The sequence below is a fragment of the Erinaceus europaeus genome, chromosome 7 (genome assembly GCF_950295315.1).
Source record: "Erinaceus europaeus chromosome 7, mEriEur2.1, whole genome shotgun sequence".
In the NCBI taxonomy this organism is placed as follows: domain Eukaryota; kingdom Metazoa; phylum Chordata; class Mammalia; order Eulipotyphla; family Erinaceidae; genus Erinaceus; species Erinaceus europaeus.
The window spans coordinates 87536643-87553825 of NC_080168.1; the positions used below are offsets into that span (position 1 = coordinate 87536643).

Here is a 17183-nt window from a genome sequence, read left to right on the forward strand (position 1 = left end):
ACCTGCTTGAGATGTCAGGCAAAAACAGCTGTTATATTTGTATATTCACTGTGAGAATATACAAATACACTAAGTTGAAAAGGAAAAATAATTTCATACTGACTTCAAAGCACATTCACACTAATTTTAGAAATTATCCTTAAAGTTATTAAAAATTAAAAAGCTCATAGATGTGAGTAAAGATTACTTTTTTCCTTAAGAATTTTTGCAAAGAATAATGTCTAGTGGTCTTTCCTTAGGGTCAATGAATGTAATTAAACTCTCCTAGTATTGTTAGACTATGACATCTGGGTTGTCAGCTCCTTAACTAATACACATCCTGCAAACCAGTCAGTGTCTGAGGCTTAGGCTGTGTCAGTTGTGTCTTTACTGTTGCAGCCACTCACTTCTACCATTATAACCCCCCCCACACACACACACACACAGGCTTACACACCATGGCCATAGATGAAAGTATGTGGGTGCATTTCAATAAAACATTATTTATGGTGTAGGGTAGTAGCCCAATGGGTTAAGTGCACATGGCACAAAGTGCAAGGACCAGTATAAGGATAACGGTTCCCGCCCCCGGCTCCCCACCTGCAGGGGGGTTGCTTCATAAGCGGTGAAGCAGGTCTGCAGGTGTCTCTCTCTTTCTCTCTCCCTCTCTGTCTTCCCCTCCTCTCTCCATTTCTCTCTGTCCTATCCAACAACAATGACATCAATAACAACAATAATAATCACCGCAACAATAAAAAAAAAAACAGGGCAACAAAAGGGAAAAATTAATAAGTAAATAAAATATATAAAAATTAAAAAAACATTATTTATGAACATAGAACTGTAAATTTATGACTTTTACAATTCTCTACATGTCCCTCCTCCTCTCCCCCCGAAGTGTTTAACAACATATAACACCATTAAATAAGAGACCATACAAAATCAAACTGTGGATTGATCAGACTTGTCATCCTTGTCAAAACAACTTATTATTTTAAGGGTTTATTTAGTTATTTTCATAGGAGGTTGGGAGAGAGAGAGAAGAACAGAGCACCATTCGTTCTGATATATGTGGTTCCAGGAATTGAAGCTGGAACCTCTAAAGTCTCATGCATGCAAGTCTGATTTACTATTGTTTCACAACTCCTTAAACTCTTCCCTAGGAAATTAAATAGAGATTTCAAAGCTCTTGGGAAAATCAGATATACCATTTGTTTTAATACACTGGAAATAATTTTTATAGTGATTTTTATTAATTAGAATTATTCAATTGACCTCAGTGTTATTTTGTCATTACTATTTATAATTTATTCAAATATACATAATGGTCAAGTTCTATTTTTCTATCTTATTGTATAATTGTTACATTAATATAGCTATTAGTATTCTTTTATCTTTATTCCAGGTTATTTGAGACACTCCAGTCTCTGTTTTGGTCAATATTTGGGCTCATCAATTTATATGTGACAAATGTCAAAGCACAGCATGAATTCACAGAATTTGTTGGTGCCACCATGTTTGGAACATACAATGTCATCTCTCTGGTTGTCCTACTCAACATGTTAATAGCTATGATGAATAATTCTTACCAACTCATCGCTGTAAGTTGAATAGCTTTATTTCAATTCATCTTTTATTGTTACTAGTTAAAATTCCATTCTAGAGGACCGGGCAGTGGCACACAGGGTTAAGTACACATGACTCGAAGTGCAAGGATCTGCGCAAGGATACAAGTTTGAACTCCTGGCTCCCCACCTGCAAGGGGGTCACCTCACAAGTGGTGAAGCAGGTCTGCAGGTGTCTGTCCTTCTCTATCCTCCTCTATCTCCCCCTCCCTTCTCAATTTCTCTCTGTCCTATCCAAAGAAATGAAAAAATGGTCACAGGAGCAGCAGATTCATAGTATACGCACCCATCATCAGCAATAACCCTGGAGGCAATACATACATACATACATACATACATACATACATACATACATACATACATTCTATTCTGCTGCCACTTAAAATAAAGCCTGCTATTCACAAATGATGACACAGATCAGAGTCACAATTTAAGTTGTTAATCTGGATTTTCTAAACAGTATCACACCATGTTTGACTATATGTTAATTTCATTGTGTCATATTACAAGTGATAATAAAATAAACCCATCTTGTCAGGCAGTCTTTACCTATGGAAAGTAGGAGGTGAAATGTGAATTATGAACATGAAATCCATTGCTTTGCAGTTCCCTTTACACTTTATATTGTCACTATCCATTTAACCTAATATCTTGGTAGAAGCAAATTCATTCATGTCAGCTTAGCAAGATACAAAAGTTAGCCCACAGGGGAAATTGTGGGGAGAATCATAAGGTTTTCAGTTTCTTAAAACCTAGGTGGAAAATGTAGGCATTAGTCCTGCAATGGAATATGCAGTACCATATTGTATGTTGGTTTTTTTTCTTTTGAAAGTCTATAATATATACTACTTAGCTTAATTTATTCATTAATTCAACAAGTTCTTGTGAAATAGTTCCTCTTTGCCAGGTACTAGTCTAGTAACTAGAAGTAAAGCAGTAAACAGAAAAGTGAAAGCCCATTGTCTCCTTGGACTTCCATATTACTGATAGATGTCTGAGGTCAGTACTGATAGTGACAAAACAATCTCATAACAGAATGAAACATATTTTTAAAGTTCTTCAGAGTTAAATTACACAAGTAGCACCTTAGAAGTAGAATTACAGGATGCCCATTTTTTTCCATGAATAACTACAATTATATTGTATCTTTGAATGTGTTACTATATCCTTGTGATTTTATTGTTATTTTGAGAAACAGCATTCTGAATTTTACTTAAGTGGTCTTTATGGAGACAAGACACTAGAAATAGAGAAGAAATGCATAAAACATAATGTTTTTTTATTGTTTACTTATTTATTGTCACCAGGGTTGGTTATTGCTAGGACTCTGTGTCTATATAATGACTCCACTGCTCCCACAGTAGTCATTTCTTTCTCTCATTTATGCTTGCTTGCTTTGGTAGCAGTGCGAGAGATATAAAGGGAGAGAAAAACAGAAAGAGACACACCTAAATCACTGTAACACCACTCATGAAGCTCCCTTACTGCCGATGAGGACTTGAACTCACGATCTTGCACATGGTAACACATATCCTTTATTGGATGTGCCACCACCCTACCGATAAGAACTTTTTTTCTGTTAAATCATAGCCTGAAATATTCCCACCCAATATACCTAGGTCCTTGGATTTTCATGTGAATATATGAACTTGAGAGTTCCATTTTAAAAGCACCTTTACTATCTGAATACATTTATTGGTCCCTGTATATTTGCTGCAGAAGTTCAGTATTTCTCTAGTCAACACATTTTTGAAATATAGACTGTATTTTCCAGACCACCCTTCATTAAAAACTGGAAAACTTCTAATTATAAGCTGTATACAGATAAGATATATATGGAAACAAATAAATATGCATGCACAGATCAATAATTTGAGTCCTATAAAATATTGTTACAATCTTAAATAGAGAATATTATTCAAGAATAAGGTGATGTTTTCTTTTGCTTATTTGTGGAAGACATTTTCTCAGGTTACTTCTAAGAGACAGGAGAATTATCTCCAAACTTCCATTTTTTTATTTAGCTCAATCTATAAAACTGCTTGAGAGGTAAGCAGACTTGAGACCTTCTAGCATCAATACACTCAATGTCTTCTTGGATCATGGACTTGCCAAGTCTCTTTTTTTTGTTCCATCTGTGTCATAATGGTAGAATTTACTTGGAGGACTTTTTGCTATTTAATGTTGCTACTCCCTAACTCAAAGTGTTAGGGTAAAACATGAAAAGAGAGGAAACGATTATAGTTAAAATACAAAAAATAAACATGCAGATCATATCCAAGGCCTGCTTCTCCCTAGCTCCCTTATTTGTTCACTCAATTTGTTCCTTGAGTGGATCAATACTCTATATCTGGCATATGGTAGAAATATGCTAGAATTTAGAGGCATAGAATACTGGAGTCCTTGCTCCTTTAAATAAAATGCAGTAGACATAAAAGCTAATAATAACTAAGTTCCATATTAGAAAAGAAACTTCAGAATAGGAAGGACCATGACTGTGGAGGCTAGGGTAGGAGCAACTGAGGTTGTTAGGAATCAGACAGCTGCCTAGGAAAGAAAATGGTATTAGCACCAGTCAAGAAATGTTCACCTTAAATTTCTTCTACATTTTTTTTTTGCCTCCAGGGCTATTGCTGAGGCTCAGTGCCTGCACCACGAATCCACTGCTCCTGGAGGCTTTTTTTTTACCTCTTTTTTTGCCGTTGTTGTTTTATCATTGTTGTGGTTATTATTGTTGCTGATGTTATTGATGTCATTGTTGTTGGATAGAACAGAGAGAAATTGAGAGAAAAAGGGAAGACAGAGGGAGAGAGAAAGAGAGACACCTGCAGACCTGCTTCACCACTTGTGAAGCAACCTGCTGGTGGGGACTTCTCCTTCTGCTTCTCCTTCTTCTCCTTCTCCTTCTCCTTCTCCTTCTCCTTCTCCTTCTCCTTCTCCTTCTCCTTCTCCTCCTCCTCCTCCTCCTCCTCCTCCTCCTCCTCCTCCTTCTCTTTCCCTCCCCCTTCCCCTTCCCCTTCTCCTTCCTCCACCTCCTCCTTCTTTCTTCTTCCTCTTCATTTTTTTTTAGCTTTATAATACATTTAGGCTGGCAAAATAGCTCTCTTGAACAGTGCACTACTTTGCCAGTTGTTCAACCCAGGCTTGAGCCCTGCTCTCACTGCACTGAAGAAAGTTTCAGCGCTAGGGACCGGGCAGTAGCGCAGCAGGTTAAGCAAAGAATCCTGGTTTGAGCCCCCAGCTCCCCACCTGCAGGGGGGTCACTTCACAGGTGGTGAAGCAGGTCTGCAGATGTCTTTCTGTCCCCTCTCTGTCTTCTCTTCCTCTCTTGATTTCTCTGTGTTCTCTCCAACAATGATGACATCAATAACAACAATAATAACTACAACAACAATAAAAAAGAAAGTTTCAGTGCTGTAGTCTCTTGTATTTATTTGTTTTTTTATCTTGAATAGAGACAGAAAGAAAATGAGAGGTAATGAGGACATGAAGGGGAAGAGAGAGATAGAGATAAATAGATAGACCGACCGGCTGACCGACCTACTGACTCACAAAACTATTTCTTTGCTCAGGAAGTTTGCAGACTGTAATGTATGCCATCTACCAGGTCTCCAACACTCAGTCCCTGATGTACTCCCTTTCACTCTCTGCCTCTATTTATAATAATAATAGTAGTTATATGTATGTATATACATTATTGTTCCATTTATTTATCAGACAGGAAGCATTACTCTACCACATACAACACCAGGGATCAAGCTTGGGACCTTTAGAGTCTAAACACTTTATCCACTGTGTGCTGCTACTACCTTTGGATTTTGTAATCAGGAAGCATTTTATGAGAGACTCTCTCAGATTCCCTAGTCATGAACAAGAGTCTACTTCGTGATAAGAGTAAGAGAACATAGTAATGTTAGAATGATTTCTAATTTGTGATCTTCTGAGAATCACAGAATCAGGAGGAACAGAAGCTACACAGGAGTTGATGCTTTAAGTCACTGTGGTTATACTACCTTGTGCCAGTTTGTGTCCTGTTGTCCAGAGCAGCAGGGAACAATACAAGCTTTTGTTCAGTAATTTGTAGTCTATGGGCTTATTTAGAATGAGAAGAAATAAGGGACAAATAGAAGAGACAGAAAGGAAAGAAACCAGGAAGAAAACAGTTTCTATTACCACCTACGGATCAATCCATCCAATTCAACCTTTGCTAAGACACAGTGAAGGTCATCCATTTTCTAGATACAGTGATTCCTGTTGAAGACACAATCTGTTCTGTATCAAGAATAAAACTCATAGTGTTTAACATAGAATCATGTGTGTATATAATGTATTAATTCATTAGCACATAGTAATTTAGGAATATTAGAATGAAACATAGTCTAAGATTATTCTCCTATTTAAAGCCATGTTCTTTTTTTAAAAATGTTAGCAAGGTATATTGAAATCCTTTGAATTTTTTTTTTGACACCTGCAGACCTGTTTCACTGCCTGTGAAGCGACTCCCCTGCAGGTGGGGAGCCAGGGGCTCGAACCGGGATCTTTACACTGATCCTTGTGTTTTGTACCACATGCGCTTAACCGCTGTGCTACCGCCCGACTCCCCTCTGAATTCTTAAAATGCATTTTATGCTTTGTTTCTAACACCTCCAACATCCCACATTTCTGCTGAAATCACATTCATGTCTAATTTGAAAGGAGGCTTGTTGTCCTCTATTTAATTCCCACAAAGAATCCTACATTTCTATTAGGTTAATAAAAAACAGTAACAAAACAATAACAAAACAATAACAAAAACAACTCAGTCTTGTGAAGATTATCTAATTATACTACTTTCTGGTGCTATGGCCAAGGTGATAGCAAGGTTCAGCAATGTGTCAGAAATCCTAGTCTACATTTATTAAAGGAACTCCTTTCTGAGTTTATGCCTATTGCCTGACAGTGGACAAGAATCATTTACATGGAAGCTTATTGACTAAGATGTTTCCTGGAAACACCAGAAGGCTAAGCCTGAGCATCTGTGAAGGTGGCATTCCACCTACGCAGGGTTTCAAGGCCTTGGGTAAGAAAGAATGCTGTTTGTGGCCAGCATCAGATGAAGCAGCACCAGTGTAAGCCTGCAGTGCAGGAAATGAATCTTCATATTCAAGTCATTACTAATCACCACAGTCTCTTTAACATGAGATTATTTTAGATGTCGGTTTTGCAGAAGAGGATTGAGTGAAAAACTGACAAGAGAATGACTCCTCATGGGAGGAAGCCATCCACTGAAATATTTAGATGACTGTCTCAGAATCGATGGTGTTTTATAGGCAATTTCAGCAATGTTTCAAAAGCCAGTCAAAGTCAGGTTACATATTCTGTATTAAGTTCATCTTCTTTTATTAATTAAGAAACCTGTCAGCAGTTGTCAATATTCTCCTGTTCAGGACCACGCAGATATAGAATGGAAATTTGCTCGAACTAAGCTTTGGATGAGTTATTTTGAAGAAGGAGGTACTCTGCCTACTCCCTTCAATGTCATCCCAAGCCCCAAGTCTCTCTGGTACCTGATCAAGTGGCTCTGGACACACCTGTGCAAGAAAAAGATGAGGAGAAAACCAGAAAGTTTTGGAACAATAGGGGTAAGAACAAAGCACGTTAGTATTACTCTTTTTTTTTTTTAATTGTGCACTTAGGTGTATTTGTCTCCCCTTATTGAGTATGTTGATTCCTTCACCTTTTTTGTTCTTACTGATTGTATGCCATAAACATTTGTGAAATGTTGTGACACATCTACTAAGTCTGAGATACTGAGTAACAGACTTGTGCACAGATTCATTTCTCACAATGACAGCAGTGGCTGCTATTTTAATTGGAGCCATACTTCTTTACACAGTTCTCTTCAATCAAGGCTTGGGCAACTAGCACATTCTGTAACTTGGCTTTGACTGCACAGACTTGTAGTTGAGGTGATTTGTGGCATTTCTCACTCACTATTGTCTGGATTGTAAGTGAAACTGTCTGAATCATCTCGTATTCTTAGTGTTTAACACTTCTCTGTGACCCTCACACACATATAGATTATGCAAGATAAAAAAAAAAAACTCAATTGAAGGGACCTAGTTGAGTGTATGTTATAGTACACAAAGAACAAGCTAAAGCCCCTGGTCTCCGCCTGCAGGGGTCACTCTTCCTCTCCCCTTTTCTATCTCCTCCTACTTTCAATTTCTGTCTATCCTATTAAATAAAAATATTATACTAAAAATTATCAACTGAATGACTGAACAAATATAACTTGGACTTTCGTATTGTATTCAAGCACAGTGATTTCAGATTATGTTTAACGGACCAGTACTACTTCTACTCCAGTCATATTAGATGTCAAAAATTGTATTTTTAGGGAGTCAGGCAGTAGCACAGCAGGCTAAGCATAAGTGGCGCGACGTGCAAGGACTGGCGTAAGGATCCCGGTTAGAGTCCCCAGCCTCCACCTGCAGGGGAGTCACTTCACAAGCGGTGAAGCAGGTCTGCAGGTGTCTATCTTTTTCTCCCGCTCTGTCTTCCCCTCCTCTCTCCATTTCTCTCTGTCCTATCTAACAAGGACGGCATCAATAATAACTACAACAATAAAAAAAAAAGGGCAACAAAAGAGAAAATAAATAATTTTTTAATTAAAAAAAAATCATGTTTTTTTGGTTTTTTATCTTTATTTGTTGGATAGAGCCCGTCAGAAATTGAAGGGGAAGTGGGTGATAGAGAGGGAGAGACAGAGAGACACTTGCATCACTACTTCACCATTTGTGAAGCTTTCCCCCTGCAGGCGGGAACCAGGGGCTTGAACCTGGGTCCTTGCGCTTGCTCACTGTAACATGTGCGCTCAACCAGGTGCACCACCACCTGGCCCCCCCAAAACGTGTTTTTAAATAATAACTGGTGGGTTGGGTGGTAGTGCTGGGTAAGCACACAAGTTTCCATGCACAAGGACTGGGGCTTGGGCCCCTGCCCCCACCTGCGGGGGGGGGGGGGGGGGAGGTTTCATGAGTGGTGAAGCAAGTATTGCAGATAGCACTCTGTCTCTCTTCCTTTGTATTTCCCCCTCCCTACGTAATGTCAATTTGTCCTATCAAATAAAGAACAAAAAATAAAGGAGGGGAAATGGCCACCAGGAGCTGTGAATTTGTCTTGCAGGCATAAGCCCCAAGCAATAACCTCTGTGGCAGTAAAAATAAAGAAATAAGAAGCCTGTTCAACCCATGCTCATATACTGGAAGGCTATTACTTCCTTAGGAAGGTCTTTCATGTTGGAAAGCAAACTCGTGCAATTCCAGCAGAAAACACATTGACTTAGGCCTCTGGGCTAGTCAAAGCACTGACATGTGGCAAGCCAGTCTTCATTTCATTCTTGCTTCATTTCCTAACTTTCGAAGTTATTAGAGGAATACATTGGAAATTTATACCCTAACGTACATTAGCTTTTTTTTTTTTACCTTTTCAGAGAAATTATTTTGGAAATACTCCAAAATGCCTTTATATCAAAACACCAAGTGATACTGGTTGTTTTATAATATTTATAATACTTTAAGTTACCTTTAATTGAATCTGACAGTTTGTGACTGCTAGGTATGCTCTAAATGATCTCACTGGCCAAGCTCAACACATACCAGCTATTGTTATCAGCAGACAGTGGCACTTTCTCCACTGAAAATAGCATTGGCTTTCCTGTCATTTCCTTAACATTTCAAAGTCTAAAGAGACTTGAATGGCAAGAGAATATAGCAAAGAAAGAACTGACTAGAAGAGGAAGTTGTATTCTTTCCTATATATTGTTACTGTATAAAATTGAAAAACTAGAGTTTGGGCACACATCTGATTTTAAAAATCAAAGTTAGAGCATGATGATTTATTCTGCAGTCTCCAAAGTAATTTCTAGACATTTTGAGCACCTACACAGGGAAGCTTTACAAACAGTGAAGTGGTGCTGTCATGTGTCTCCTTCTCTATCACACACTCTATTTATAGGGGGGGGAATTTAAGAGCATGGCAAGAACATAGTCATGGAACCCCAGCCAAAACTCTTGTAGCAAAGAGAAAGGAAGATACTGTTTTTTGTTTTTGTTTTTTCCAGTGCCTGCACTATGAATCCACTGCTCCTGGAGGCTATTTTTCTCATTTTGTTGCCCTTATTGTACTTGTTGTAGTTATTGTTACTGTTGTCTTAGCTGTTGTAGTTGTTGGTTAGGACAGATAGAAATCGAGAGAGGAAGGGAAGACAGAGAGGGAGAGAAAGATAGACACCTGTAGACCTGCTTCACAGCTTGTGAAGCGACCCCCTGCAGGTGGAGAGCTGAGACTCCAACCAGGATCCTTACACTGGCCCTTGCGCTTTGTGCCATAAGCACTTAACCCGCTGCACTACTACCCAGTCCCCAAAAGATACTGTTTTACTCTAAATATTTGCTTTCTCTGTCCTAAGGTTAGGGAGGAAATTTCCCTACTCCTTGAGGTTCCTTTCAGGCTCACCAAGTAATCATGTTAATATCAGAAAGACTAATAAGAGAAAATGACATATTGTAATTGCATATTTATAGAATACCTGTAAAGAGGTAGATCCTAAAATATAGGGAACAAAATAAATGTATCTGTATTAAGTTAATTAAGGAATAGGATGGAAACCTGAAAATTTCAGTGAGAGAAGAGGGGCCCCTGCGATTTGGAATGATTTGTGGGAAGAATCATAAATGAAATAGAAATGAATAAATAAATAAATAAATAAAACAAAAATGCTTTGTTGGTCAGAGCCTTCATGATAGAAAGTGAATTCATTATTGAGAAACTACCTGACTGTCTATATCTGGGAAATTACAGTAATCCCTCCAAACATGGCAGCCTATTGGGAATACAACAATGAAATAAGAAGAATGAAATCTCTTAAATAAGAAGTTACATTATCCAGTGTTTTGCTTATCCCTATTTTATCACCCTTCACAGAATATAAACAGTGGTTCTCAAACTATAGTACCTACTAGAATGATAAAAAATTTCCATATAAACATGTTTGTTTTTTTCTTTAGCTTATAGCTTTAATTAGAACTCCAGTAGAGAAATCATTGCTATCTAGATCTGCTTTTATTTATTTTTATTTTTATTTTTATTTTTTGCCTCCATGATTTGCTTGGGTTCGGTGCCAGCAACATGAATCCACTGCTCCTGGAGGCTATATATTCCCTTTTGTTGCCCTTGTTGTTTTATCGTTGTCATGGTTACTATTATTGTTGTTATTGATGTCATTGTTGTTGGATAGGACAGAGAAATGGAGAGAGGAGAGGAAGAGAAAGACAGACACCTGCAGACCTGCTTCACATTCATGAAGCGACCCCCACCCCTGCAGGTGGGAAGCTGGGGCTTAAACCGGGATCCCTAAGCCAGTCCTTGGTGCTTTGCGCCATGTGCGCTTAACCCACTGAGCTACTGCCCAACCCCTGCCACCCTATTAGGACAATACAGTATTTCTCAGTTCAGGATACAGATGAAATATTCACACCAGATCAAATGCCACAGAATTATGCTTAGTTAAGTCATGGCAAGAGAATTAGAAACTGAATGGGTTAGCACCACCTAGTATCACTAACAAAAAAAAATGTAGTACATACTTTTCATAATTCATTTTAGTCATAATTTATTAAAATATACTATTCCTTAATCTTCATGGCTTTTAATAGGCCTAACTACAAATCTTACAGGTATGCTAGTACTGATCCATGAGTATTGTCTTTCAATCCTTCTTTGACCACTATAAGATTTTCTCTTTGGGCCTTTTGATAAAAATCTGTATCCCAAGTGGGGATGTAGAAGAATGAATTGCTTGAAAATCTTGATATTTCAAGAGTTCATGGAGAAGAAACATAATCACATAATCCTTCCTCCCCACCCCACCCCACCCCACCCTTGCCCCCATTTCTATGTTCTTGGTTGGGATACCTCTTGTAATACAAGAGAGAAGTAGGATTATCTGTAGGAATCCTCTCTCAGGGCCAGGTAGTGGTGCACCTGGTGAGTGGACATGTTACAGTGTGCAAGGACCTGGGTTCAAGCCCCAGTCTCCACCTGCAGAGGAAAAGCTTTGCAAGTGCTAAAGCAGTGTTGCAGGTGTCTCTCTGTGCCTCTCTCTCTCTATCACACCCTTCCCTCTCGATTTCTGGCTGTTTCTGTCCAGGAAATAAAGACAATAAATGTAAATGAAAAAAAAAAAAAAGGAAGGAAGGAAGGGTGAGCTTCTCAATCAGAGAAACCCACCTCTATTTGTAGAGTAAGCATGAAATCACCCCTCTTCATCATGTGTGACCCCACCACCAATACCACAAAATACCACCCCTTTCCTTGATATCTCCACCCCTTTCTCATCTCTTGATTTGAGATACAGACCCTTAATGTGCTCTATTTCCTTTAGAATTTACAGACTTATGAGTTCTCCATATATAAAATTAAATTTGGTCTTTTTCGCTGGCCAACTTGTCTAAAGTTAATCCATTTACTTAACCAGTAAAAGAAGAACCTCAAAGGGTAGGGAGAATTTCCCACATACACACACCTATACATCCTGAATTGAGAAGGCAATATTCAAGCATTTGTGTACTATTTATTTTATATGCCTAGAAAATGTTTAAAGCCAAAACAAACCCTTGAGTTCTGACAGTAGTGGTGAGGTTACCAGAGGAAAAAGAGTGGGAGCAATGGAGGGAGGAGTATTGGTTGTTTGGTGGTGGGCTTCGTGCGGTGAACCTATATTCTGAACCTATATTCCTGCAGTGTTGTAAACCAATTTTACCTTGATTTTTTGGTTGTTTTTTTTTTAATTGTGTTTATAGACAATGTTCTTATTTCCCTTTTTTAAATTTTTTAATATTTTTTTATTTTTCCTTTTGTTGCCCTTGTTGTTTAACATTGTTGTGGTTACTATTGTTGTTGTTACTGATATCGTTGTTGTTGGATAGAACAGAGAGAAATGGAGAGAAGAGGGGAAGACAGAGAGGGGGAGAGAAAGACAGACACCTGCAGACCTGCTTCACCACTTGTAAAGTGACCCCCTTGCAGGTGGGGAGCCAGGGACTCAAACTGGTCCTTGCACTTTGCACCATGTCCACTTAACCCGCTGTGCCACTGCCCGACTCCCTATAGACAATGTTCTGTATATTCACCTGTCCACTAGTAAATCAGCCCAACTCTAAGTTTACAGATGGGGAGGGGTCTCACCTTGCAATGGTTGCTTGCCTTTCAGGAGAATTACACAGTGTGCTGCATCTTTTAAGGGTTTCACTGAGAAAGGCAAAGAATTCATAATTCTTAAAGAAGAATAAATAATTCATAAAGAAGGTATAATTCATGAGCTTAAACTGAGTGATAGACCCAAATCAGAGTGGAGATGAGAAAAAAGAAAAAGGCACTGCCAATTGACTGCAGGGGGCCAGCTCAGATAGGTAAGCCTGACATTCTACCCAATGGACCTGGAGAGAACCAGAGTTTAGGAGTGAGAAAAAGTCACAGCTGATTCTCTAGAGCCATTTCTTTTGTAGCTGCAAACCCTTTCTGCTCTAAGGCAACCTGACACTTCTGTTGAAATGCAGTGTTACCTCATCTCAACAGAGGCTTCTCACTATTTGGTTTTTTTCCCTATATCTTAGTTCTGTGATTCAAATACTTGCCATTGTCTTGTCCTAACAGATTAGGAGTAAACCACAGATTTAAGATTTATGCTAATTTGAAAAGGTCTGCCCTGGGCACCTGCCTTGAAAGCCACCCTGCCAACGCACATTCTGCACACAGTGCTTCTGATGTACTTGACAAAGAAAATTGCCAAAGCGAAGCATATAGCTCCCTCCAAAATATTCCTAGACACCATAGTAAGGCGGGAAAGTCCTTCATTGACCATCTGGTGCATTTTTTTTCATCTTAAAAATAAGATGCATTTAAAAAAAAAAAAAGGCTTCTGAAGTGCAACTCATTTTTTTCCAGTAACATTGTAAAAATGAATTCATTAAGAAACTCTTTATTCCTAGGGCTACCTTGCTATAATTCTGCCAGCTTAACTGTAGATTAAATTTTCAATTAAAGCTTAACGTGTTAATGGCTGATAAATATTTAGTATCCCTTACCCACCTTGATATTTTCAAGGGAAATATTCTTTACTATGTTACTTTGTTGCCTTATATTTATGTCAATATTGGAGTCCTAATCCCTGCTACCTCAAAATTGTGACCTTGTTTGGAAATAAGGTCATTACAGATGCAACTAAAATGAGACTATAGTGGTATAAATCCCATATAAGAAGAGGAGACAGAGGGGCTGGTGGTGGTGCACCTGGTAGAGTAAATATGTTACCATGTGCAAGTACCTGGGTTCAAGCCCTTGGTTCTTCCCTGCAGGGAAGCAGCTTTATGAGCAGTGAACAGTGTTGCCGGTGCCTTTCTTTTGCTCTGTGTCTATTTCTCCTTTATTCTCAATTTCTCTCTATCAAGGAAGGAAGTCAGGAAGGAAAGAAGGGGGTTGGGGGATCGCTGCCAGGAATAGTAGAATCATTATACAAGCACCAAGCCTCTGCAATAACCCTGGAAGCATTTTTTTTTTAAGAAAAGGTGATATAGGGAAAACACCATGTGAAGCTAGAGGTTGACACTAGAATTATGCAGCTGCAAGCCCCCCAACACCAAGGACAGAAGGCCAATACCAGGAGCTCGCAAGAGGAAAGAAATAATGATATCATGAGTATCAGGAGGAACAGATCTCTACCAGCATTATGATTTGAGTATTTTTGCCTCCCGAAGTAGGTGACAATTATTCCATTTTTTAAATTTCTATTAGTGATATAATAATAATTAACAAGGTTGTAAGATATGTAGGTATAATTCCATACAGTTCCCACCACCAGAGTGCTGTATCCCATCCCTTCCACTGGAAGTTTCCCTATTCTTTATCTATCTGGGAGTATGGACCAAAATTCTTTTTTTTTTTTTCCTCCAGAGTTAGCGCTGGGTCTCAGTTGCCAGCACTTCGAATCCATTGCTCCTGGCGACCAATTTTTCCATTTTATTGGATAGGACAGAGAGAAATTAAGAGGCAGGATGGATAAAGAGGGAGAGAGAAAGATAGATGCCTGCAGATCTGCTTTGCTGCTTGTCAAGTGTCCCTCCTGCAAGTGGGAAGCCGGGGTTGGAAACTGGATCCTTGTGCTTGGGACTTTGTGCTTTAATCAGGTGCACCTCTGCCCAGCCTCTGGACCAAAATTCTTTATGGGGTGCAAAACATGGAAGGTCTTGCTTCTGTAAATTGCTTCTCTGCTAGACATAGGCATTGGCAGGTCCATCCAATTCCCTAGTGGAGTAAGGCTCTGCAGAGGTAAGTCTGTGGTGCTTTGTATGACAGCTCTAGGAAGCTAATACAACTCACACATTGTATGGTTAGTTCTTATGAGAGAACTGTGGATATAGTCCAGTAAGGATGCTGATCTTTAAATCAAGATGTGCTTTAAGAAAGAGGTCAAGGTATAGAATACATATTGAATTTTTGTTTGTTTTTTGAATGACTCTTGGTTATTTGTATTAATTTGATAGGGAATTTAAAAAAAAAGAAGTAGAATATACTTTCTAGGCTAGGAGTCTAAATTGACTACTCCTTTAAGAATATTGTGGTCTTTCTTTATCCATTTAACTGTGGTTCTTGACTTGACATCCTTACTTACAGCAATGTCCTAAGACCAAGCAAGCTCTTTGGTCCTAATAAATATAATCTTAGACTGTGCATGTCAGTTGTTATGAGGTCAGTGTAAAGCATAGTCTGTGTCCTCTTGCTGCTTAGCTAGCTAGAATATTTGGCTTTTGCTGTGAGAAAAGAAAAATGCAACAGATAAAAATATATTTAGGGAGTCGGGTGGTAGTGCAGCGGGTTAAGCACACGTGGCGCAAAGCGCAAGGACCAGCTTAAGGATCCCGGTTCCCCACCTGCAGGGCAGTCGCTTCACAGGTGGTGAAGTAGGTCTGCGGGTGTCTATCTTTGTCTCCCCCTCGCTGTCTTCCCCTCCTCTCTCCATTTCTCTCTGTCCTATCCAACAATGACATCAATAACTACAATAAAACAACAAGGGCAACAAAAGGGAAAATAAATAAATAAATATTTTTTAAAAACTAAAAAAGGGAGTCGGGCTGTAGTGCAGCAGGCTAAGCGCAGGTGGCGCAAAGCACAAGGACCAGCATAAGGATCCCGGTTCGAGCCCCGGCTCCCCACCTGCAGGGGAGTCGTTTCACAGGTGGTGAAGCAGGTCTGCAGGTGTCTGTCTTTCTCTCCCCCTCTCTGTCTTCCCCTCCTCTCTCCATTTCTCTCTGTCCTATCCAACAACGACGACAACAACAATAATAACTACAACAATAAAACAACAAAGGCAACAAAAGGGAATAAATAAATAAAATAAAAAATATTAAAAAAAAAACTAAAAAAAATAGTGTTTAGAAAAAAAAAAGACTATAGATTTATACAACTGGGGAAGTAGCTCAGTTGATAGAGTACTGGTCTTCCATGCCTAAGTTTTTGCTTTAATCCCTAGCACTGTACATATCAGAATAGTGTTTTGACTTCTCTATTTTTTATATGGGACAAGTAAAATAATTTTAATTTTAAAATACTAAAATAAACATATTCAAGGAATGGGGACATGAGCCTAGTGCTCTTAGCTGGGTATCTATTTTTATGAGATTTGTGGCGAGTGGGGTTGGGGATTATAGTCAAGTATAACCCTGGGAGAAACAATGGGACAGGGTGTTGATTTATTCATAGAAATCAGCAATTTCTGGGGCCAGGAAGTGGTGCACTTGGTTAAGCGGGTACATTACAGTACACAAGGATCCAGGTTCAAGCCCCTGGTCCCCACCTGCAGGGGGAAATCTTCATGAGTGGTACAGAGCTGCAGGTGTCTCTTTCTCTCTCGCTCTCTATCTTCTCCTCTCAATTTCTCTCTGTCTCTATACAATAATAAATAAATAAAACATTAAAAAAATTAAAAAATAAGAAATCAGCAACTTCAATTGTCCACAAAGCTGGAACTCCTGCAGGTGAGACCCTGAGATAAGTAACCATATACACAAAAATTAATTAAAGGAACAAAGGGCTGTGTTAAGCTGTAAAGAAAGAGGAAACCAATACTCACTAAGTATTAACAATGAAGAATGGGGCCAGTTGGTGGCACAGCTGGTTAAGTGCACATATTGCTATGTTCGAGGACCTGGGTTAGAACTCTCCACACCAGCCGGGGGAAAGCATTAAAAGAAAAAATGGTGCTGAGAGTGTTGAATTTATTATGCAGGCACCAAGCCCCAGCAGTAACCCTGGTGGCAATTAAAAAAAATTTTTTTTTAGGGCCAGGTGCTAGCAATGTGGTCTGTAAATCAGACTTTCATGTTGGAGGGTCTGATATCCCAGGTTCAGACCCTGCAGCCCCTATGATCCATAGTGAGCAGTACCAGAAAGCACATTAGGAGCCATGGTATAGAGCAAGAGGAATAAGGGAGCAATCTTTTAAACAGTGCAGAAAAATTCAAAACTTGGAGCCAGAAAATC

The 17183-nt window shown here is 39.0% G+C and overlaps 2 protein-coding genes across 4 annotated transcripts in view; both read left to right on the forward strand.

Annotated features, from left to right (window-relative positions):
- The window catches only part of POSTN (periostin), a 529487-nt gene that overhangs the window by 404797 nt on the left and 107507 nt on the right, over positions 1-17183 (forward strand). The gene's annotated exons all lie outside the window — the stretch shown is intronic.
- TRPC4 (transient receptor potential cation channel subfamily C member 4) overlaps positions 1-17183 on the forward strand; it is a 241049-nt gene that overhangs the window by 213408 nt on the left and 10458 nt on the right. For 2 of the 3 annotated variants that reach the window (XM_060194907.1, XM_060194906.1), the window contains exons 7-8: positions 1385-1580; positions 7031-7240. In XM_060194907.1, coding sequence (XP_060050890.1) covers positions 1385-1580; positions 7031-7240 — 406 coding nt within the window. The remainder of the gene's footprint in view (positions 1-1384; positions 1581-7030; positions 7241-17183) is intronic. The other variant, XM_060194908.1, reaches the window with a different exon arrangement.